At 44.1% G+C, this 22,106-nt stretch overlaps 3 protein-coding genes across 12 annotated transcripts in view; 2 read left to right on the forward strand and 1 right to left on the reverse strand.

The window, feature by feature from the left end:
* The window catches only part of PRIMPOL (primase and DNA directed polymerase), a 48,999-nt gene extending 41,670 nt beyond the window's left edge, over window positions 1-7,329 (reverse strand). For all 6 annotated transcript variants that reach the window (XR_008378884.1, XM_053584659.1, XM_053584650.1 and 3 more), the window contains exons 1-2: window positions 7,046-7,329; window positions 590-815 (exon numbers count right to left, since the gene is read on the reverse strand). Coding sequence is in view for 5 of the 6 variants with exons in the window: in XM_053584659.1 (XP_053440634.1) it covers window positions 590-769 (180 nt within the window). In the remaining variant the exon portion in view is untranslated. The remainder of the gene's footprint in view (window positions 1-589; window positions 816-7,045) is intronic.
* Window positions 7,330-7,429: 100 nt separating this feature from the next.
* The window catches only part of CASP3 (caspase 3), a 35,483-nt gene continuing 20,806 nt past the window's right edge, over window positions 7,430-22,106 (forward strand). Inside the window, exons 1-3 of one of the 5 annotated variants that reach the window (XM_053584756.1) lie at window positions 7,464-7,519; window positions 19,424-19,568; window positions 20,611-20,678. In XM_053584756.1, the coding sequence (XP_053440731.1) occupies window positions 20,626-20,678 (53 nt within the window). In that variant the 5' untranslated portion in view covers window positions 7,464-7,519; window positions 19,424-19,568; window positions 20,611-20,625. Of the gene's footprint in view, window positions 7,520-7,541; window positions 7,806-8,819; window positions 8,868-19,423; window positions 19,569-20,610; window positions 20,679-22,106 lie in introns of those variants that run through there. The other 4 variants (XM_053584764.1, XM_053584737.1, XM_053584747.1 and 1 more) reach the window with 4 other exon arrangements.
* LOC128581687 (60S ribosomal protein L37-like) lies at window positions 16,064-19,416 on the forward strand. Its single transcript, XM_053584823.1, has one exon. It carries the CDS (start codon window positions 16,217-16,219, stop codon window positions 16,457-16,459), a length of 243 nt encoding a protein of 80 aa, XP_053440798.1. The 5' UTR covers window positions 16,064-16,216; the 3' UTR covers window positions 16,460-19,416.

Consider the following 22,106-nt stretch of genomic DNA (forward strand, 5'->3'; position numbering starts at 1 on the left):
TATATGGGGCTGGCACCCTACTCACTGAGCCACAGGTACCGCCCTTGATTACTAATTTTTGTTTTTGAGCACCATGGCTGTTTTCAAGGCTGGCATCTAGCAAACACTTCTTTCTCCCACTTGCTTAATGCTTTGGCAATAAATATAGTCACCTTTTCTCTAAGCATAATCTTTGTTTAAATGTCACTTTCTTCTTGCTACCTCAGCCTCTGGGGTAGCGGAGACTACAAGAGTACACCCCCACATTTGGCTAACTTTTTTTTTTTCTTTTGTAGAGACAAAACATAGGGGTCTCACTATGTTGTCCAGCCTACTCCAGCCATCTTCCCACCTTGGCCTCCCAAAATGCTGGAATTCCAGGTATAAGGCACTAATTGGCACTAGATATGTCATTCTTTTTCATTACAAACATAAATGAAATGAGCGATTCAGAGATTTTTTTTCCTAAATCATGTGATATTAAGATTGCCATTAGATTCTCTTGGCAAAAGAACATGGCCTGAAAATGAAAGACAAATTGTTTGTGTTGTTAGAAATCTTCAGCTATAATAGCTCTAGAAAAAGAGAGAGGAGAGGAGGAGGCATTTACTTCTTTACAGCTTCTAGCGAAATTAAAAGCTTGAGTTTGTCGATGAAACAGTTTCCAAATGGAGGGTGGTTCTTCTGGCTTGGACAATCTTGGTCTATACACTGAGGACAAAGGTTTCCTCTCATAACGAGATGCTCGTTCTTCAATTTGCTTCAGTTTTGCTTCCCATGTTCTGTTCATTGGTTCAGAAGTAGTGGGAGAATAAATCCTGTCCCAGGTAAGATTTCTGTCAATTACCACAAAAACAAAAAGGCCATTCATTTCCATGTTTAGAATACATTTTGTTTGATAAAATTTCAGAACTCATTTCCTGGTTTGCTTTATATTTTACTCTTCGAGTGCAATTTTACCACAGAATAAAAGCGTGTTGCTCATCAGAAACCCTCAGACCCTGGCTCTTTCATCTAATAGTGCGACGACCTGGGACAAGTTAATAAAGCTTTCTGAACCTTAGTTTAATCAACTGTAAAATGTCAATGTCTTCTTGGGCTGGGCACAGTGGCTCATACCTGCAATCTCAGCACGTGGGAGGCCGAGGTGGGTGGAATGCTTCAGCTCAGGAGTTCGAGACCAGCCTGAGCCAGAGTGAGACCCATCTCTAAAAATAGCCCGGTGTTGTATTGGGCGCCTGTAGCCCCAGCTACTTGGGAGGCTAAGACAAAAAAACTTGAGCCCAAGAATTTGAGGTTGCTGTGAGCTATGATGCCCCAGCACTCAACCCAGGGAGACTGAGTGAGACTGTCTCCCCACCCCCACCCCCCAAAAAAACAAAATGTCTTCTTGAATACTTTATATACTTACCTTGAAGATAAATGTGATAAGACATGTCCAAGTGTTCTCTGAATTACAAAGCCTCACGTAAAATACTGTACTGTAAGTGCTTTTTGTATCTTTACAGTATTTATTATTTATTTATTAAGACTAGTCAAGCAGAGCGGCACCTGTGTGGCTCATTGAGTAGGGTGCTGGCCCCATAGACCGAGGATGGCGGGTTCGAACCCGGCCCCAGCCAAAAATGGCAACATAAAACAAAACAAAACAAAAAAAGACTAGTCAAGCACAGTAGTGAGAAAGGGGGAAAGAGCAGAACAATCTGTAACTGTGAACAATCAAGTGAGACAACTCGCTACCTTCAGACCAGCCACTATGGGTCTTATCATAACCATTTTATTGCACCACGCGCTACCTACCTGGCCCAACTGGTGCTACCACCTCACCTCCCACTCTTCTGCTATTATTCTCAGTGCAGAATTCTTTTTTTTTTTTTTTTTTGAGACAGAGTCTCAAGCTGTCACCCAGGGTAGAGTGCCATGGCAACATCATACCTCACAGCAACCTCCAACTTTGGGGCTCAAGCAATGCTGTTGCCTCAGTTTTTTGTATTTTTAGTACAGATGGGGTCTCACTCTGGCTCAGGCTGATCTCGAACCCACGAGCTCAAGCAATCTACCTACCTCGGCCTCCCAGAGTGCTAGGATTACAGGCGTGAGCCACCTCGCCAGGCCACAGAATTCATTTCCAAACACCCACATGAACTCCTACATCTCTTTTCCTCTGTACTTCCATTTCCCCTCTTCTCTCCCAACACAACCTTTTTTTTTTTTTTAGTTGGGAGAAAAATTCAGTGTGCAAATGGCAGTCATGATATTGGCAAGTTTCAGACATCTATGGGAATGGGTGATTTTTCTTTCCATACAGGTAAGGGGCCAGACAATATTTTCCCAATTTGGGATTAAGATTTACTTACAAAGGAATAAGGAAAGGTTTTTAGAAGGAGGGGGTGGAGCTTATACTATAGACTTAAAAACAGCCACAACCTCCTTGCCATTTTTCCCATTAAGAGATGTTCTCGAAGCTCACTCACACTGGCTCTGGGATAGGCCATGTTGCATGACTTGCTTTGAGACGTCATATTGACAGATGTGAAGCAAAGAGAGGTTTAGTATGTGCTTTTGCATCAGATTTAGTTATCTTGGAATCCTGCCCTGAGACTGTCAAACTATACACAGAGAAAAACAAAGGCATCCCAGCTAACAGCCACCACCAATTGTCAGAGTTGAGTCAGGCCATTTTAAACTCAATACCCAAAGGAGTTCAGGAGAGCCCTATAGAACTGCCCAGCCAACTCACAGAACTATAAATAAATCTATTTTTTTTTTAAGCCAGTAAGTTTAGGGCTGGTTTTATACATAGAAATAGGTAACTGATACAGTTCCCCTCTACACTAATATCATCTATGCATAATTTACCTATGTAGAAAACAGATAATTAGGGGTTTTTTTTTTTAAGCAAAATAATATGGGTTCTGAAGAGAAAATTCCTTTTTGTTCATCAAGTTGATAAATAGTTTCTTGAATTTTAGCAGAAAACTCTACAGCAACACAAACTCACTGACAAATGATATACCCCTGGGAAGGAAACACAGAATCTCTTTAAAAGATTAAGAGAGAGTAAAGATATCATGACCTTGTTTAGAGATAAAGGCATATTATCATCTACAGATTTCAAAGTTGACATCAACCATAACAGCCCTAAGAAAGATTATTCTCTCAGAATTAAACCTAATCCACATGAAAATTATTATTATAAACTAAGAAACAAATCCTAAAGGCATCAATATAAATTTCAAAATAGATAGGCCTGGGGGGGTGGGGAGGGAAATAACATTTCATTGGATTGAGGAGATGGAGCCAATTTGGAAAAACCGGCTCTAACTTGTTTGTACAAAGTGATATGGCTCCTTTCTGCTAGGCAGACTCTGAGCATTCAAGGTTACTTTAATCTGCCTCACATAGATAAAATTCCCCTATATTGAGATAATCTAATTGAGAAAGTGACTTTCTTCTATGAAACTTAACTTTTAACAAAGTCCATATCTGACAGAAGGCAATCGTATCTGAATCACAGCTAGTACCTAACTAGTTAACTGACGAGTGATGACTACGTGGATGTTCAACTTGAGGACGTGACATTAGGAAAATCATCTTAACATAACCATGGGAGCGTGTCATACATGACAGTCATGGAGTCACTGCAGAAACCAGTTTAACACTCACCAGATGGGGGATACATGGAGTTTCAACAGAATAAAAAAGAGAAGTTCAGTATGTATCATGCCCTGTGATCTTTGCACAGCTTCGAAATAGCTGGGGTGGCTCAGCACCTGTGGCTCAAGTGCCTAAGGCACCAGCCACATACATCTGAGCTGGCAGGTTCGAATCTAGCCTGGGCCCGCCAAACAACAATGCCAGCTGCAACCAAAAAACAGCCAGGCTCTGTGGCAGGCACCTGTAGTCCCAGCTACTTGGGAGGCAGAGGCAGGAGAATCGCTTGAGCCCAGGAGTTGGAGGTTGCTGTGAGCTGTGATGCCACAGCACTCTACCCAGGGTGACAGCTTGAGGCTCTGCCTCCAAAAAAAAAAAAACAGCTAGGGTGAGGATCAGAAGACAACTGGGGTTTGGGCTACTCCAGGAGGAGGGCTAGATGACAAAAGGAAATATAGCCCAGCAGGACATCTGGCATTCTAGCCTGGGACTATCACATTCCTCATCTCTACCTCTAGGAGAAGATGTCACCATATTAGAAATGCTTTTATTTATTTAGAGACAGAGCCTCAAGCTGCCGCCCTGGATAGTGCTATAATCACAGTTCACAGCAACCTCCAGCTTCTGGACTTAAGCAATTCTCTTGCCTCAACCTCCCAAGTAGCTGGGACTACAGGCACTGCCAAAAAGCCCAGCTGTTTTTTGGTTGTAGTCGTCATTGTTGTTTGGCGGGCCCGGGCTGGATTCGAACTTGCCAGCTCTGGTGCATTATGTGGCTGGCGCCTTAGCTGCTTGAGCTATAGGCGCAGAGCCTAGAAATGTTTTTAATTCCTGGCAGGAAAGAGTAAAGTCTTCTTTCATATAATTGTGTATCAAAACTGCTGTAAACTAAAATAAAATCTTAAAGCTCCCTACAGCAGCTGATTGACTGGACCTCCTCATGGCCAAAAGGATCCATCAAACAAAGTTGCTAGCCATGAGAAGGAGATAAGACATTCCTCATCAGGTACCCCTCCCTTCTTAGAGATGCCCTTTGTGACCCATTTACAGGCCTAAGGCTATGCAAGACACACCTGCAGGTCCTCCATATATATAACAAACCCCTTGGGTCTGGGCATGTACCTCTGATTACCAGACCCCATCTTAATTCAGCATTACTTTTTGCTGACTCCTGGTCCATTAAACAGAATCTAACTCTTACAGCCAATTGTCAGTTAAAGAATCTTTAACCCACCTGTAACCTGTAAGCCCCTGGCTTTGAGATATCTTACCTTATCAGGCCAAACCAATGTACACCTTCCACGTATTGATTTATGACTTTACCTGTAAACCCTATCTCCCTGAAATGTATAAAACAAAACTGTCACACCAAGAGTCTACTTGTTCAAGGCTTCTGGGATGTGACTATGGGTCATGGTCCTCAAATTTGGCTCAGAATAAACCTCTTTAATTTGGCTTCATTTCTGTTGACACTGCTTTTCACCAAGAACCAGAACAATTTTTGGTAACAGTTTCCAAGCTCCAAATGAAAATATTTATTGTATTTTTAAAGTACATGTAACAAGTTCTATTATTTACTTCTTAACATTGCACCGAATGTTTATTTTACCGAGTTCCATACTGATTTTATAACTAAAGGTGATCAAGCTAGAAAAAAGGCTGGGTTAGTCCTTTTTTAAATAACAGTAGCAGGAGAACAGGCAATGGGGATGAAAATGCAGCAGAATCAAGGAGCCCTGGCTTCCTTCGGTTTGTGCCCAGACCTGCCCAGCTGTGACACTTGATGGCCTGGTTCTCAGGAGCAGCCGGACTAGGGGGCACCAGCTCTACAGACACTGGCTTTGTGGCACAGGGACCTGAAGCCTGTGGCCATGCTTCTCTCTAACCCACTCCTCCCAGTTTCTTTATTTTTGTCTAATCATGAGTCAATTTCTAATCCTCAACTCCTCTATCTTGAGAATAGATTTACCAGTATTTTGTGTTTCTGGCAATACTTTAGTCCTAGTATTTAGTAATGTTCTGGTATTTGACAATGTCCTCTTATAGTTCTTTTTCTGTCCTGTAGGAATGCATTTATACTGTTTCTCCCATGCTAAAGTGTTCATCATAAAGTACATGATCAAAAAGCATTTACAGAAATATAATTACATGAGTTTATTTCCTGGACAGATAACATCGTAAAACATTAAATACAATAACCGAATGAATTTTCTTTTTTGTCACTTTAGTCACTTTGCCTATGATTGAACAACAATAACTCATAGTTAAATTTCCAACACTCTTGCTTTCAGGTTCCTGTCTATCTTCTCTACAGGGTCTCCCACCCAAACAGCATATTTCTGCCAGAAGTATCAACCATTATCATAACTGTACACAGGGACACTAATTAATGACTTATAGTGTAAACTAAAATAAAATCTTAAGCCTCCCAGCCGACTGAATGGATTCCCTCTTGGACAAGAGGACCACCCCAACACCAAAAACAGCGTCAAAGCTGAGCTGCTAACGGTGAAGAAAAGGTCAGACACGCCTAGTTATGCCCTGTCCCTTTTGGAGTTATTCTGTGATACAAAATCATGACAGGCCTAAGAAAAACGAACGCTTAAACCACACCTGCAGATTTGGCCTTCCAAAGCTTCATTTTTTTTTTTTTGTAGAGACAGAGTCTCACTTTACTGCCCTCGGTAGAGTGCCGTGGCGTCACACGGCTCACAGCAACCTCCAGCTCTCGGGCTTAAGCGATTCTCTTGCCTCAGCCTGCCGAGCAGCTGGGACTACAGGCGCCCGCCACAACACCTGGGTATTTTTTTGTTGTTGCAGTTTGGCCGGGGCTGGGCTTGAACCCGCCACCCTCGGCATATGGGGCGGGCGCCCTACTCACTGAGCCACAGGCGCCGCCCAAAGCTTCATTTCTTTAATCAATTAGAAATCAAAGAATCTGGGGCAGTGCCTGTGGCTCAGTGAGTAGGGCGCCGGCCCCATATACCGAGGGTGGCGGGTTCGAACCCCGCTCCAAACTGCAAGAGCAACAACAACAAAACAAATAGCCGGGCGTTGTGGCGGGCGCCCGTTGTCCCAGCTACTCCGGAGACTGAGGCGAGAGAATCGCCTAAGCCCAGGAGTTGGAGATGGCTGTGACCCGTGACGCTACAGCACTCTACCCAGGGCGACAGGTTGAGATTCTGCCTCAAAAAAAAAAAAACATACAAGGCCGAAGTTTTACTTCCGGGAAGAGTCTAACTCCTACAGCTCCTAGCGCGGGCAAACCTCCTAAACTTGGGTGGGGACTGGAACTCCTACCGTGGGGGTCGTTGAAATGACTAGGTAAAAAAAAAGGTAAAATGAGCACTCAAGGCACGGAGTCGCATAGCTCCCCTGCGCGTTCACGCAGAGAACACAAGCTCCGACTTACGCCCGAACACCGCCAGCGCTGGGACCCGCCAGTTCTACGAGGTTCCGAAGTAACAGAGGACGCCGTGCAGCCCTAGAAGCAGGACGCGAGCGTCGTGCTCACGCGCCCCGGGCCCGCGGCCCGCCGCGAGAAGGCCGGGGATGCGCCGCAGAGCCGGCCGCCCCCCGCCCTCTTCTCGGTGCGGCCCGGGCCGCGCACGGCCCCGACTCCCCCAGCTGTGCGCCAGAACGCGGCGGGAACCGGGCCGGGGGCGGCAGTGCGGCGGCTGTGCGGCGGCTGGAAGACTGACAGCGCGCTGAGCCCGGGCTGGGCGGGGCTACGTGAGCGTAGCGGGAGGGAGCGCGCGGAGCCGAGGGGCGGGGCGGGGCCGGGGCGGGGCCGGCTCCCGAGCTCTTCCCCCGGGCGCAGGGGGCCGCGGAAGCTGAGCTGGCGCGGAGCGAGGAAAGCGGCTGCCTGCCGACCGGAGGGTGTGCGGTGAGTGCCGCCCTCGGCCCTGTTCTCCGCGGCGGGTCGGCCCGGGGCCCGCTGCCCGAGTCTTCCCAAGTCCAGCGCCGCCCTAGAGACCTGCCCGGATTTGCAGCTGCTGCAGGGAGGGAGGAGATCGGCGCGGTCCGGGCGGCGGGTCCTTTGTTTTGCCACCACCGCGGGGGTGGGGGTCAGCGCTGAAGCCCGCGGAGCTAGAGACCCGGCCGAGGAGCAGGAGGCGGGGCTCGGGGCCGAGACCTGAAGACTGGGAAAGAGGGTCGGGGGCCAGACTGGGGTGAGTGATGGGAGCCTGACGGCGGGCCTGGGGCCCAGGAGATCCGATCAGGAAGCGGGAAGCAGCGGGATGCAGGGACAGTGAGCGCGGCCGGGACCGAAGAGCGAGTCGCGGGTCGCAAGGGGGGGCGCGAGGCGCTGGCCCTCGGGGCTGATCCTCCCTTTGTTGGACGAGTGTGTTTGGCCTTTGCCGCCTTCTGGGTCTGCAGCCTACTGTTTCTCGGTTGCCAGTGTGGTTTCGTTTTCTAGGGAGCTAATTGAGAGCATTTAATTCCAATTGTAAATGTTTCTGGCTCATACCCGTGGCTGTGTGCCCAAGGCCAACGTCGGGTTTGAGCAGCCTTGAGGTCTCCTCAGGCCATATTGAATGAGAGGGCTTTTCTCACTGTCACACCTGTTTTCAGAGTCTGCGTGAGCAGCTGCCTCTTTCCCCCCTTTCTCAGTGAGTGGTTCCCAAGGAGGAAAACAGAAAGCAGCCCTCTCCCTCCGTCACCCACCGCGCTTCTGCCCCAGTCACCAAGCCTTGGCGACCTCCTCAAAGCCTGCCACATCTGTCCACTCTGCCCATCTCTGATTTCAGCCACACTTGGCTCTCACCCGACCACCGCAGCCTCTTCACTTGCCTGGCCACTGCCAGACCCTCCTGCCTCTCTCCAGTCCGTTGTTTTTGTTGTTGTTGGTGGTGGTGGTGGTTGTTTTTTTTGCAGTTTTTTGGCCAGGGCTGGGTTTGAACCCGCCACCCTGGGCATATTGGCCCGGCGCCCCACTTTTTGAGTCACAGGCGCCGCCCCTCCAGTCCGTTCTTTATACACAGGGCAGAGGGAGAGCGTCCTTTGCCCTTAGGGTAAACCCAGCCCTTAACTGATTGAAAAGCCTGGCGCTGGCTGGGTCCTGAGGACCCTCCCCCGCCTTCATCTTCACTCTCTCACACCGGTCATTTAACCTTCCAGCTTGTTCCCTGCCTGGAACACTTAATTCCTTAGCTCCTGCTTATGTCTCTGCTCTCATTAAACAGCTGGAGGGACAAGTCAGACCCGATCTGCTATCTTCCCTCCTAGGAATGGTAAGCAAACTCCATCTAGGACTGACTTTCTCCTTATTGTCTTCCCCCAGATCCAGAGCTCCGCACAAGTGAATAACCCATTCATTTGTGTTTTCACTTTAGTATTACCCTTTTTAATAACTATGCCTCATCTAGAAAAAGTAGATCTGCTTTAGGATTACATAGCAAATATTAACATGGGGACTAGCAGAGAATATGGAGGTGGAATAGGGAGTCACTGTCACTGCATGAACATTCAAGGCAGTGTTAAGTGAGGCGGGTAGGCCGGCAGTGTCAGAGTGCGCTCAGCTGCTTTGTGCTGTGGTTACATCATCTCCAAAAATGAAATGTAAGGCTTATATCATCCCTATCACAATATGATGTTTGAACTTTGGTTTTGCTTTGCTTTTTTGCAACAGAAGGCTTTTGAAAGTGAAAATGTATTTTAATGAATGAATAAATAATTTATCAGAGTGTTGCGATAAAACCGGTTCAAAGTAAAACAAATTGCACTTGAATCCCTTTTCCTGAAAAAAGACCTAGCCTCCTGCCCTTAGAAGAGACTAGCTTCTGGTTCACACCCATAGCACAGTGGTGACGGCACCAGCCACATGAACCCGAGGCTGGCGGGTTCAAGGCCAGCCCAGGCCAGCTAAACAACAATGACAGCTGCAAAAAATAGCTGGGCGTTGTGGCAGGTGCCTGTAGTCACAGCTACTTGGGAGGCTGAGGCAAGAGAATCACTTAAGCCCAAGAGTTTGAGGTTGCTGTGACGTCACACGGCACTCTACCGAGGGCAACATAGTGAAACGGTCTCAAAAAAAAAAGAGACTGGCATCTTATCTGATATAGGCAGTGCTGTTTTACTTTCAAACCTATTTTAACACAATCTCCTAATGCCTCACCCACCCTTTAATGTTACAAAGCAGTCTTTACTTTCATGAATGACATTATGTTGATTCTGGTGCTTAGTATTAATTCTTAAAGCTCTTCCTCCAAGATAAGAAGCACTGGTGCTTAGACCTTAAAATAGAATGTGGGAATTCATTAATTTACATAATGTTAGTTATTTTATTTCACTGCATGTTTCGTTCTTGCCTTCACATGTTGCCTATAGAGCTTCTGCATTGGGGTAGAATAAGATAAAGTTATCTGGCAAGTACTGAATACGGTCTGGCACTTGCCTTGCTTGCCAATCTACTTTTTAATGCCCGAGAACGCTGACGTAGCCATGAGTAGGGGAGATGCTTTGTGGCTTCTCTGCTTTATAAAGTCAGAATCTAATGCAGCATTCTGCACACAGTGGTGTTCAGTAGATGAGTACTGATGCACATACCGCATGAGTAAATGCTCTAACTCGGACTTTTGACCATTTTAAACCTTCTCTTGCAGGCAGGATTTCTTTAATCAACTGGTTTTATACTTTTATCTAATTCCATAAAACAGTGGTTCTTAGGGGTAGTAGTGAGGCATTATAGGTTATTTTTATAAAAGGCATCCAAGATCCTCCATTCTACATGTATTTTATGTTATACAAAATATTTAGGTATGTAAAGACTTCCCCATTTTCTCTCTTTGCCCCTCTAAAAATATCATCTTAGGACTTCATTTGGATGAGGGGAAGAGGCCTCTTGCATATAGTATGTTCTCTCTGACTTACGGCAGACACTAAGAGAGAGACTTTCCACAGTGGGAAGCGCTCAAGTCTGCCTTCTGGTCATGGGACCCATGCCAGATAAATGGAAAGGGTGGTTCACAGGCACTCCCAGGTTACAAACGTGATAGGTTCTATTGGTTTGTTCTTAAGTGGAATTTGTATGTAAGTTGGTTTATTTTCTTGTTCGCATGTTTTTTTCCTTGATTCCATAATAAATATTAAGAGGATTGACTTCGCCAGGCCCAATGGCAATACCAGTTTGGTAATCTTCTATGTCCCCAAAGGAATTCAGAGATCAGATGGAAAAAGATGTCTAGAAAACCTCTATACAGTACACATCAAGTTTTTTCCTATCCAAACTATTGTGAAACAGATCTTCTTTCTATTTCATTTACTAAATTTGGAAATGTGACCGACCTCTGTCAGCTCCTCTGTCAGACCGACCTCTGACAGCTAATGAATATAACGATATTTTTCAAATTGTTTGACAGACATGTAGTATTCCCAGAAGTCATGCTGGGAAGGCTTCACCTTTCCTTTGGAGACAAATAGATAGCAAATGTGTCTTAATGACTTATAGTGAATACTGAACACAAAACCACTTATTTTAGGCATCAGAAATGCCATAATCATTATTGCTTTTTTTCCCACTAATTAGAATTATATGCTCTTTTGGTACTGCCGAAGTTTCTATCATGTTATTTATGCTCTTTGTCTCATCTTAATTGGAGTTGCTGAGATTACAGATTTTTGTTTCCTTCTTTGAAATATAGTGGTGTCAATAATGACAATACCTGAATTATACTAATGTGGTCCTCTTTTTTTTTTTCTGAGACAGCCTCAAGCCGTCACCCTGGGTAGAGTGCTGTGACATCATAGCTCATAGCAACCTCCAACTCCGGGCTTAAGCAATTCTCTTGCCTCAGCCTCCCAAGCAGCTGGGACTACAGGCGCCCGCCACAATGCCTGGCCATTTTTGGTTGTAGTTGTCATTGCTGTTTGGAGGGCTCGGGCTGGATTCTAACCCGCCAGCTCTGGTGTATGTAGCTGGTGCCTTAGCCGCTTGAGCCACAGGTGCCTAACATGGTCCTCTTGAATCAGATCCTAGTTTGAACATTCTTTGTCACTTAAAACTTGCTAACCTTCTCTAATCCTCAATCAACTGAACTATCAGTAGGGATCCTTATGCTTCAGAGTGTCGTTGAGACTCACTAGAAATGCACATGAACCTTTCTGCTCGGGGTCTTGCTCCTGTGAGCCAAAAGGAAGAGGGACGGTCACATACTGTGCTTTGCGCACAACACTTGAATCATGTGTGTTCTTTTGGCTGCTGTTCTGATAAATTCTTACTTGTAAATGATTTTTTAAAATATTCATGTTCATGGAGATGATTCAGAGATGAACAGTTTTGGCTCACTGTCTCATTTTGGGACTTATAAACTCTTAGGGCAGAAATCAGGTTTTATCCCTGATCTCAGAGATTCCTTATGGGACAGGCAGGAAGAACAGCCTGATGGTGGGAAATATATTAGCTGATTAAGGATCTCTAAAACTGGGCCAGGCATGGTGGCTCACACCTGTAATGCTAGCACTCTGGGAGGCGGAAGTGGGTAGATTGCTTGAGCTCAGGAGTTTGAGACCAACTTGAGCAAAAGCGATACCCTGTCTCTACTAAAATTAGAAAAACTAAGGCAAGAAGATTGCTTGAGCCCAAGAGTTGGAGTTTGCTGTGAGCTATGATGTCGTGGCACTCTACCAAGGGGGACATCTTGAGACTGTCTCAAAATAAAAAATAGCCAGGTGTTGTGGTGGGCACCTGTAGTCCCAGCTATTTGGGAAGCTGAGACAAGAGAATCGCTTAAGCCCAAGAGTTTGAGGTTTGTGATGCCATGGCACTCTACTGGGGGCAACAAAGTGAGACTCGGTCGAAAAAAAGAAAAAGAGTCTCTAAAACTGGTTAGACTACTTTAATATCTCACTTTAAATTCTCTACCACAGGTACACTTTCTTTTTTTTTTTTTTTTGTAGAGACAGTCTCACTTTATCGCCCTCCGTAGAGTGCTGTGACGTCACAGCTCACAGCAACCTCCAACTCCTGGGCTTAGGCAATTCTCTTGCCTCAGCCTCCCAAGCAGCTGGGACTACAGGCACCCACCATGACGCCCGGCTATTTTCTTGTTGCAGTATGGGGCCGGCACCCTACCCACTGAGCCACAGGTGCCACCCAACACAGGCACACTTTCAAACTATTCATTCTTTAATAATAAATTGGCTTTTTTTTTTTTTTTTTCAAATTGTTAATACCTTATAGCTTAATATGGAAACTTCTGTTTTGGAAATTTTTATTCTTCTGCCTTAATTCTGTGGCCAATTTGTTCTGCTTGCTTTACTTCATTATTGTAATGAATAATTGGCTAACTACCATGTAAACACCAGGGAAAACATTCTAACTACCAGGGAAAACATTCTAACTTTTTACTGCTTTAGGGAAACACAGCTTGAAATGTTTAGATATCTATTTTAGAGTGACAATAACTTTACTGACAACATTTTTTAACTTTTGAGGACCTGACTATTGTAGCTTTGGTGGGAAGTGTTGAAGTGACTGTGAGACCCTAGTTCCAGGTTGCTGTCTGCTGTCAGTGTGCTTGGAGCTTCGCCATAGCCCACCAGATATATGTTCAGAAATTTGCTTTCTTACCATCAGCATCTGAGTTGATGCAAAGAACTACACATCTAAATACAGTAAGATGCAATTAGCGTAAGTCCATTGCTGTGCTGGCATTAAGTTTTTAACCCCCCATTATTTTCCCTGTTTATGTTTTGCCAAATGAAAATGTTCTAAGAACCTAAACTCTTGTTATTATTTAGGTGAGTATCTCCCCAGAAGATAATTTTTTTATCCTTCTAAGATGAGATCATCATCCCCAGAATAATTTGTATCCAGCCAAGCTTTAGCTAATGGAGCTGAGGTAATGCTGAGTGTGACACTTTAGTGGCTCTGCAGGAACCAGAGCTCTGCTCCCAAGAGTGCAGCTTTGGTGCTTTCACGTGGAAAAAGCAGGGATGGCACGTAGACAGCAGATGTGCACAGCGTACAAGGCAAGTATTTTATCTACCATCATACAAATTTTCAGTAGTATACCAAGATCTACTGATACCTGTAGCAGAGAAGTAAACTGAATACATTACAGTATTTATTCTTGAGAAATCTTTATAAAATACTAAGGCACTGTTTTAAATCCTATTCTAAAAGAATTCATGTTTTCCTTTCAGCCACCAACTATATTACTAAAACAGTGTATCTTGTGTCTACTATCAGAAATGCTTACCTTGTAATTACTTGTGTTGAGATTGATACATCTGAAAATTTTCTTAACTTTTACTAAGTAATTAGAAAAAAGTTGGTTCGCTGTATAGTAAGGAAATGACTTTTAAGTAAAATGACCCAGGATTTAGATGAAATCTTACATAGGTCTGAGCCAAGAAGCAAATATTATAAAACTCTGGGAAGCTGGTCGCTGTTTAAAGTTTCTGCTACCAGTCACAGGAGAAAATAATTTTATCCCACAGCTTTACTGCTGGCAAGAGACAACAGGTTACTAAAAGCCAGTATTTCTTTTCTTTTTTTTTTTTTTTTGCCCTCAGTAGAGTGCCGTGGCGTCACATAGCTCACAGCAACCTCCAACTCCTGGGCTTAAGCGATTCTCTTGCCTCAGCCTCCCAAGCAGCTGGGACTACAGGCGCCCGCCACAACGCCCAGCTATTTTTTTGTTGCAGTTTGGCCGGGGCTGGGTTTGAACCCGCCACACTCAGTATATGGGGCCGGCGCCTTGCTCACTGAGCCACAGGCGCCACCCAAAAGCCAGTATTTCAGTCTTAAGAGTTACTGCACTGTTTGCAGGAATCTTCAAAAAGAGACCTTTTTGAAGGTCGGGGCTTATTAAGTCTTATTTCCCAGTTTTTTATTTTCTAGAGCAGTTTTTAGATTTAAAGCAACACTGAGAAGGTGCAGAGGCATCCCCGTCCCCCACCCTCACATACGCACTGGGCTCTTCTGGTGTCGACACCCCACACCAGAGTGGGAGGTTTGGTGCAGACCATGAACCTACCCTGACATCTCACTGCCCAAACTCTGCAGCTCACACTAAGGTTCACCCCTGCCGCTGTGCCTTCCATGGGTTTGGACAGATTTTCAATGACATTTATCCACCATTATAGTATTACACAGAGCAGTGTACTGCCTTAAATATCTTCTGGGCTCCCATCTCCCTCTTAATCCCTGGCAACCACTGGTCTTTTAATTGTCTTTCCCAGCTTGCCGTATAGTGAGAATTGGTTTCTTTCACTTACTAATGATGCACGTAAGGTTTCTCCATGTCTCTCTGTGGCTTGGCAGCTCATTTCTGTTTAGCACTGACTGATGTCCCCTTGTCTGGAGCAGCAGTTTCTCTTGACAGCTAAGAACAAACCTACTCCAAAGATCTGTGTGCAAGGTTTAGTGTAGACACAAGTTTGCAGCTCCTTGGGGTAAATACCAAAGAGCACATACTTACCATATGGCTGGATCGTATGTGAGAGTATGTTGAGTTCTGTAAGAAGCTGCCCAACTGTCTTCTGAGGTGGCTGTACCATTTTGCATTCCTGTCAGCAACAAATGAGAGTTTCTGTTGCTCCACATCCTTGCCGGCATCGGGTGTTGACAGTCCTGTGAATCTTGGCCATTTGACTCGGTAGCAGCTGCTGCTTCCTCAGTCTGCATCTCCCTGGGGGATGTGGAGCTTCTTTTCAGAAGACTGATTTGCAGTCTGCTGATCTTTGAGGAGGTCCCTTGTGTTTTCACTCCCTTCTCTATAGTGTAGCCAGAAAGTCTTGAAACAAAGATACTGTCTCCTGGGTTGTAACTCAGTATCAACACAGTTTGTTATGTATTCACCTGCGTTTGCAGACTTGTTAGGCACCCTTAGCGTTCCTCAGTTATCCAAGTTAACCACACCCCACACCTTGTTCTCAGCAGATGAGTAATTATTTTGTCTTGTGGTCTGTCTACTTGAATTGATATGTATAAAGACAAATCGGGCTTATGATATTTATGGTTCAAGAAAGTTTGAGATTTCCCTGTACCTGATACACATTTATTGTACATATGATAGAAAAAGCGAACAGCAAGTAGGTAGCCTAGAACATGGTACAGAGCATGGGGTAGAGAAGGGAGAGTTGCTAATCTGATAGCAGGAAATACCCCTAGTTTTGTCCCTCTTGAAACTGGTCTGAGAGTTGAAGTTGTCTGGTACAAACCTAGTTGATGCAGCCGGCCTTTGTTGATATTACTTTATAAAATAATATTTTTTTTTTGAGACAGTCTCAAGCTGTCACCCCAGGTAGAGTGCTGTGGTGTCATAGCTCACAGCAACCTCAAACTCTTGAGCTTAAGCAATTCTCTTGTCTCTGCCTCCCAAGTAGTTGGGACTACAGGTGCCTGCCACAACATCTGGCTATTTTTTGTTTGTTTGTTTGGCCTTTTTTTTTTTTTTGGTTGTAGTTGTCATTGTTGTTTGGTGGGCCCAGGCTAGATTTGAACCTCTAGCTCTGGTGTATGTGGCTGGCGCCCTAGCCACTTGAGCTACAGGTGCCATATCAACACACCATTTGTTATTATTTGATTGATGTTATTTTTAACTTTAAAAACAATGCAAATAACTACAGAAGCACCATGATGAAGGGAATGTCATCGTTTGGAAAGCGTCGGAATAAGACACATACGTTGTGCCACTGCTATGGCTCTAAGGCCTACCACCTGCAAAAGTCTACCTGTAGCAAATGTGGCTATCCTGCTAAGTGCAAAAGAAAGCACAACTGGAGTGCCAAGGCTAAAAGAAGAAATACCACTGGGATTGGTCAGATGAGGCACCTGAAAATTGTGTACCACAGACTCAGGCATGGATTCTGTGAATGAACAATGCCTAAACCCAAGAGGGCAGCTGTTGCAGCATCCGGTTCATCTTAAGAATTTCAAAAATTAGTCATGCAATAAATGTTTTAGTTTTTAAAAATAAAAAAAATGCAAATAACTAATTACTTGTTATTATCTGATTGTTATTTTTTAACTTCAAAAACAGTGCAAATAACTAATACAAGCCTTTGGAAGGAATTACGGAGAATCCTCAAAGAACTCAAACTAGACCTCCCATTTGATCCTTCAATCCCATTACTTGGCCATCTACCCAGAAGAAAAAAGAATCCTTTTATGTCATAAGGACATTTGCACTAGACTGTTTATTGCAGCTCAGTTTACAATTGCCAAATTGTGGAAACAACCTAAGTGCCTACCAATCCAGGAATGGATTAATAAGCTGTGGTATATGTATATTGTGGAATACTATACAGCCATTAAAAGGATGGTGACTTTACAACTTCTGTGTTAATTTGGATGGAGTTGAAATACATTCTTCTTAGTAAAGCATCACAAGAATGGAGAAGCAAGAATCCAATGTACTCAATTCTGATATGAGGACAGTTGATGCTGGTACATGGTGGGGGAGGAGAATGGGGATGCAGAGAGAGGGAAGGAGGGAGGGGGATGGAGGGCCACAGTGAGGGACACACCTCTTGGGGATGGGACACTATTATTAGAGGGAATTTACCCAGCAAATGCAAGCAGTGTAACCTGGCTCTTTGTATAGTCAATGATTCCCCAACAATTAAACAAAATGCAAATGGGCTCAGCACCTGTAGCTCAGCGGCTAGGGTGCAGGCCACATACACCAGGGCTGGAGGGTTCAAACCCTGCCTGGGCCAGCCAAACAACAATGATAACTACAACAACAACAAAAATAGCCAGGCGTTGTGGCAGGAGCCTACTGGGACTCCAGCTACTCAGGAGGCTAAGGCAAGAGAATCGCTTAAGCCCAAGAGCCTGAGGTTGCTGTGAGCTATGACACCAGGGCACTCTACCTAGGGTGATATAGTGAGACTCTCTCTCTCTCAAAAAAAAAAAAAAAATGCAAATGTTATAGAAAAATTACAAGATATAGAAGAATATAAGGGATAAATAAATTGCCAGTAATCATCATTATAGTTCCTATATCCTTGGTAAGTTCTTCAAAAAAATTTAGTGTGTTAATAATTGTATGGACATATCATAACTATTTCTCTTTTCTCAGATTCTTAATTTTTTGATGAATAATGCATATTCTTCCCTTTCCTTATGCCCTGGAGCCTCTGGGGTTATTTTCTTAGGATGCGTTCTTAGTACAGGATGTCCTTGAGTTTCAAACATCTGACTTACATACAACTCAAACTTACAAATGGAGACTATTATAGATAATAGGTAAATGTACCTGTTCCAATTTACATCAAATTCAATTTAAGAACAAATCTACAGAACCTATCCTGTTCATAATCTGGGAACAGTCTGCAGTATTATTTTACCAGATCAGAATTGAAGTGTTTTATTTGGGACTAGGGGACTTGTAGTCATCTTGTCCTCTAGAGGTCTTATCAGGGCTCGGTGCCTGTAGCTCAGCAGCTAAGGTACCAACCACATATACCGGAGATGGCAGGTTCGAATCCAGCCTGGGCCTGCCAAATAACAACGACAACGCCAACCAAAAAATAACCAGGCATTGTGGCAGGTGCCTGTAGTCTCAGCTACTTGGGAGGCCGAGGCAAGAGAATTGCTTAAGCCCAGGAATTGGAGGTTGCTGTGAGCTGTGACACCATGGCAGTCTACATAGTGAGACTCTGTCTCAAAAAAAAAAAATAAAAAAATAAAAAATAAAGGAGGTCTTATCAGGAACACATGAGAATGCCTGTCCCATGCACTTGCCATTGTTGTATCATCTGAAAGGAAAACCATTCCAGTCATACGAAATGTACTTCATTCTCCTTTCGGTCAAATTCATCGGCATCCTGTGTTGTGCCAAAATAACTGGTCTTCCTTCCCATTACAGTGGGTGGCTGTCCCTGTTCTCTGGGCCGAATGCCTCTTCCTATGCAAGTTGGATCCCCAGACCTTTCCATGCCTTTAGGAACTTCACTGTCTACTCCTCCCTTATTTCTTCCTCCCTCATCAGCATAAAAACATGCTTTAACGTGGACTGTCTTTAAAACAAAACAAGAATTCTGTGCCCCTTGTCTCCTTTGTTAAAAACATTTTATAGGCGCGATAGGCGTGTGGCTCATGACTGTAATCCCAGAACTTTGGGAAGTCATGGAGGCCAAGGCCAGCCTGGGCAACATAGTAAGACCCCATCTCTCCAGAAAATAAGAAATGTGAGCCAGGCTTGGTGGCACATGCCTGTAGTCCCAGCTATTTCGGAGGCTGAGGTGGGAGGATCCGCTGAGCCAGGAGCTTGAGACTGCAATGAGCTATGATCATGCCACTGTACTGTAGTGGATGACAGAGTAAGACTCTGCCTTTAAAAAAAAAAAAAAAAAAAATTATAGGAGGCTATTGATTTGGGCTGAGTTCTGTACTAGGCTCAGTAGACCAAACCAAAATAGAGCTCCTCAAGCTCGGTTTCCATGCCACGGATCTGAAACCAACTTGTTTGTCTGACTTTCCATGAAATTGGGTAGAAAGAGATAACAGCCAAAACCCCAAACAGGCCAGTTTTAGCTATGCTAGGAAAATCCCCTCAGCCTTAACTACCTTTATAAGTAACTTTGAAACAACCAGTGTGTTTTTGGTTCTCTGTTTCTGCTTTCTTTGGTCCTTTGAGGGTTTTTGTTGTTTGATTTGTTTTTTTACAGACAGGGTCTTGTTCTGACTTATTCCAGGCTAAAGTACAGTGGCATGGTCATAACTCACTGTAGCCTTGAACTCATAAGCTCAAGCAGTCCTCCTGCCTCAGCCTTCCCAGCATCTAGAGCCATAGGTACATGCTACACACCCAGCTGATGTTTTTATTTTTTGTAGGGATAGACACAGTGTATACAGAGTTCACATTCAGCACTGCCTGTAGTCTTGGGCATCCACTGGGGATTTTGGAATATACCCCTCCTGGATAAGCAAGGACATCTGTATAATTACTCCTCCTCTCTAGAGTGAAAACTTCTTTAAGGTAGGAACTTTGTCTCATTTTCACTCTGTCCTGGAGCCTAGAATGGTGCCTGGTACACTAACAGATAATTTATTTCAATCGTGCTCACATCTTCCCTTGTTTTTCTAGGAAGACTAATGGCAGAAAAACAAGGAGCTTTTTTTAGAAATGTAAAACATGGAAGGGCTTCAGGAAAAAGTGAAAAAGGGCTTCAGGAAAAACACTGCCCCCTTGGTGGTTAAATTGAATTGGTGACAGTTACTGTCTTTCAGTCTTTCCCCATCAGAGTTGCACACAAAAGTGGGGGAGAAGAGAGAAAGGACCTTAGCATTGAGAAAGAAAGAAACTATGTTTTCTGAGAGACTTTGAAAAAGGGGCCCTTGGTATGGAGTGTCAGTTGGGCAGAAGAGGAAAAAGTTCCTGGGATGGATCACGACAGCGTGACTATACTCAGTGCCACTAAACTGTACACTTAAAAAATGGTTAACATGGGCGGCACCTGTGGCTCAGTGAGTAGGGCGCCGGCCCGATATACCGAGGGTGGTGGGTTCAAACCCAGCCCCGGCCAAACTGCAACAAAAAAATAGCCGGGTGTTGTGGTGGGCGCCTGTAGTCCCAGCTACTCGGGAGGCTGAGGCAAGAGAATCGCCTAAGCCCAGGAGTTGGAGGTTGCTATGAGCTATGATGCCACGGCACTCTACCGAGGGCGACAAAGTGAGACTCTATCTCAAAAAAAAAGGTTACCAAGGTAAGTTTTATATGTATTTCATCACAATTTTGATCTGGTGAAAGTATACAAATATAAAAATTGATGGAGTTACACACTTCTATCTTGCAAATATGAAAATTGATGGAGATATACACTTTACTCAATATATATAATTCATAGCTCAGTTAGAGAGCAAGACAGATGGATGAGAACTACATCGTAAGTGCTGTTGCAAATCATTAGTAGTCGAGGTGAAAATGGGTTATTAACTTGGATAATCACTGGGATAATTAGTACAATATAGTGATTTTATGACTGATTTTTGTATTATCTTCCATTTTCTTTATATTCTAGTTAATAAACGTATCCATGGAGAATACTGAAAACTCAGTGGATTCAAAATCTATTAAAAATTTGGAAACGTGAGTATTTAAATGGAATCCTCTGTAATCAGAGCAAGGTGGGTGTGTGACACACAGCAAGCTATGAGGATAGGAAAGCAGAGGGAATATGGCTCTCAAGCCAGGGAGACCAAGCAGGCTTCCTACCTCAGCCAGCTATGTGGTTTTACACAGGTTAACTCAACCTCTTTGAACCTCGTCTTTTAAATGGAAGTAATAAAACTTTCACAGAACCACAGGGAAGATGAAGGGAAAGAAAGACCCACAGTTGGAAACCTTGTCCCAGAACCAGAAGAATGTTACAGGAGAGGCATTCTCATGAGGCTGGGTGGTCTGTACCTTCCCAAATCACCATAGGGTTAGAGATTTTGTGTTTGGGGGAGTGTTCTGACCTCATTAGCAAGGTTTTGAATTTTGTTTTATTTTTAATTATAAAGCCCATACTACAGGCTCAGCGCCTGTAGCTCAGTGCTTAGGGCACCAGCCACATACACCAGGGCTGGCAGGTTTGAACCGGCCTGGGCCAGCTAAACAACAATGACAACTACCACAACAACAAAAAATAGCCGGGCATTGTGGCAGGCGCCTGTAGTCCCAGCTACTTGGGAGGCTGAGGCAAGAGAATCACTGAAGACCCAACAGTTTGAGGTTGCTGTGAGCTGTGATGCCACTGCACTCTACAGAGGGCAATATAGTGAGACTCTGTCTCAAAAAAAAATACAATAAAAAATAAAACCTATACTACAGGATCCTGTTCATGAGTTTTAATAATAAAATGCAATGGTAATTTTCAGTCTAGAGAAGAATAGACTCGTTCTAGGGAAAGGAAGAAGATAAAATCCAAACACTCTTCACTTGATTCCTCTCTGTTTTTATTCATTTGGGGTCGCTTGTGATACTTTTAATTCTAGGGGCTCAGTAATATTCTGGACCACCCTGGGAATTCCAAACTAATTTTATTACTGAACAACACTATTACAACAGTACTGTTAAAAAGTTACCAGTAAAGATTTCACAGTGTTTAGCAAAGGAGTTTTTCTCTGTATGACCAGAAGGTTAGGTCACTCATCTTTCAAAGTTTTGATTTTCTCTGTAAAATGTGGGGCTCTTTACCTCTAGTTCTTTTCTGATCTTGACTCCATTAATATACTATTACACTTTTAATCTTCATCCAGCAATATTTCGGAAATACTCTAAAGTTAAGTGCATGAGAACACAGACTTTAATTATCAGGGTCTGGCTGTTTCTAGTCCTGTTTTTTTCCTATTCTCTTGTTTTTTTGTTTTTTGAGACTGAGTCTCACTTTGTCACCCTCTGAAGAGTGAAGTGGCAACCTCAAACTCTTCAGCTCAAGATGATCTTCCTGCCTCAGCTTCCCGAGTAGCTGGGACTACAGGCGCCTGCCACAACACAGATAATTTTTCTGTTTTTAGTAGAGATGTGAATCTC

The sequence above is a fragment of the Nycticebus coucang genome, chromosome 1 (assembly GCF_027406575.1).
Source record: "Nycticebus coucang isolate mNycCou1 chromosome 1, mNycCou1.pri, whole genome shotgun sequence".
Classification (NCBI taxonomy): domain Eukaryota; kingdom Metazoa; phylum Chordata; class Mammalia; order Primates; family Lorisidae; genus Nycticebus; species Nycticebus coucang.

Bases quoted from the DNA above. Each gene is read 5' to 3' on its own strand.
- LOC128581687 (XM_053584823.1), top strand. From the start codon at position 16,217: ATGATGAAGGGAATGTCATCGTTTGGAAAGCGTCGGAATAAGACACAT.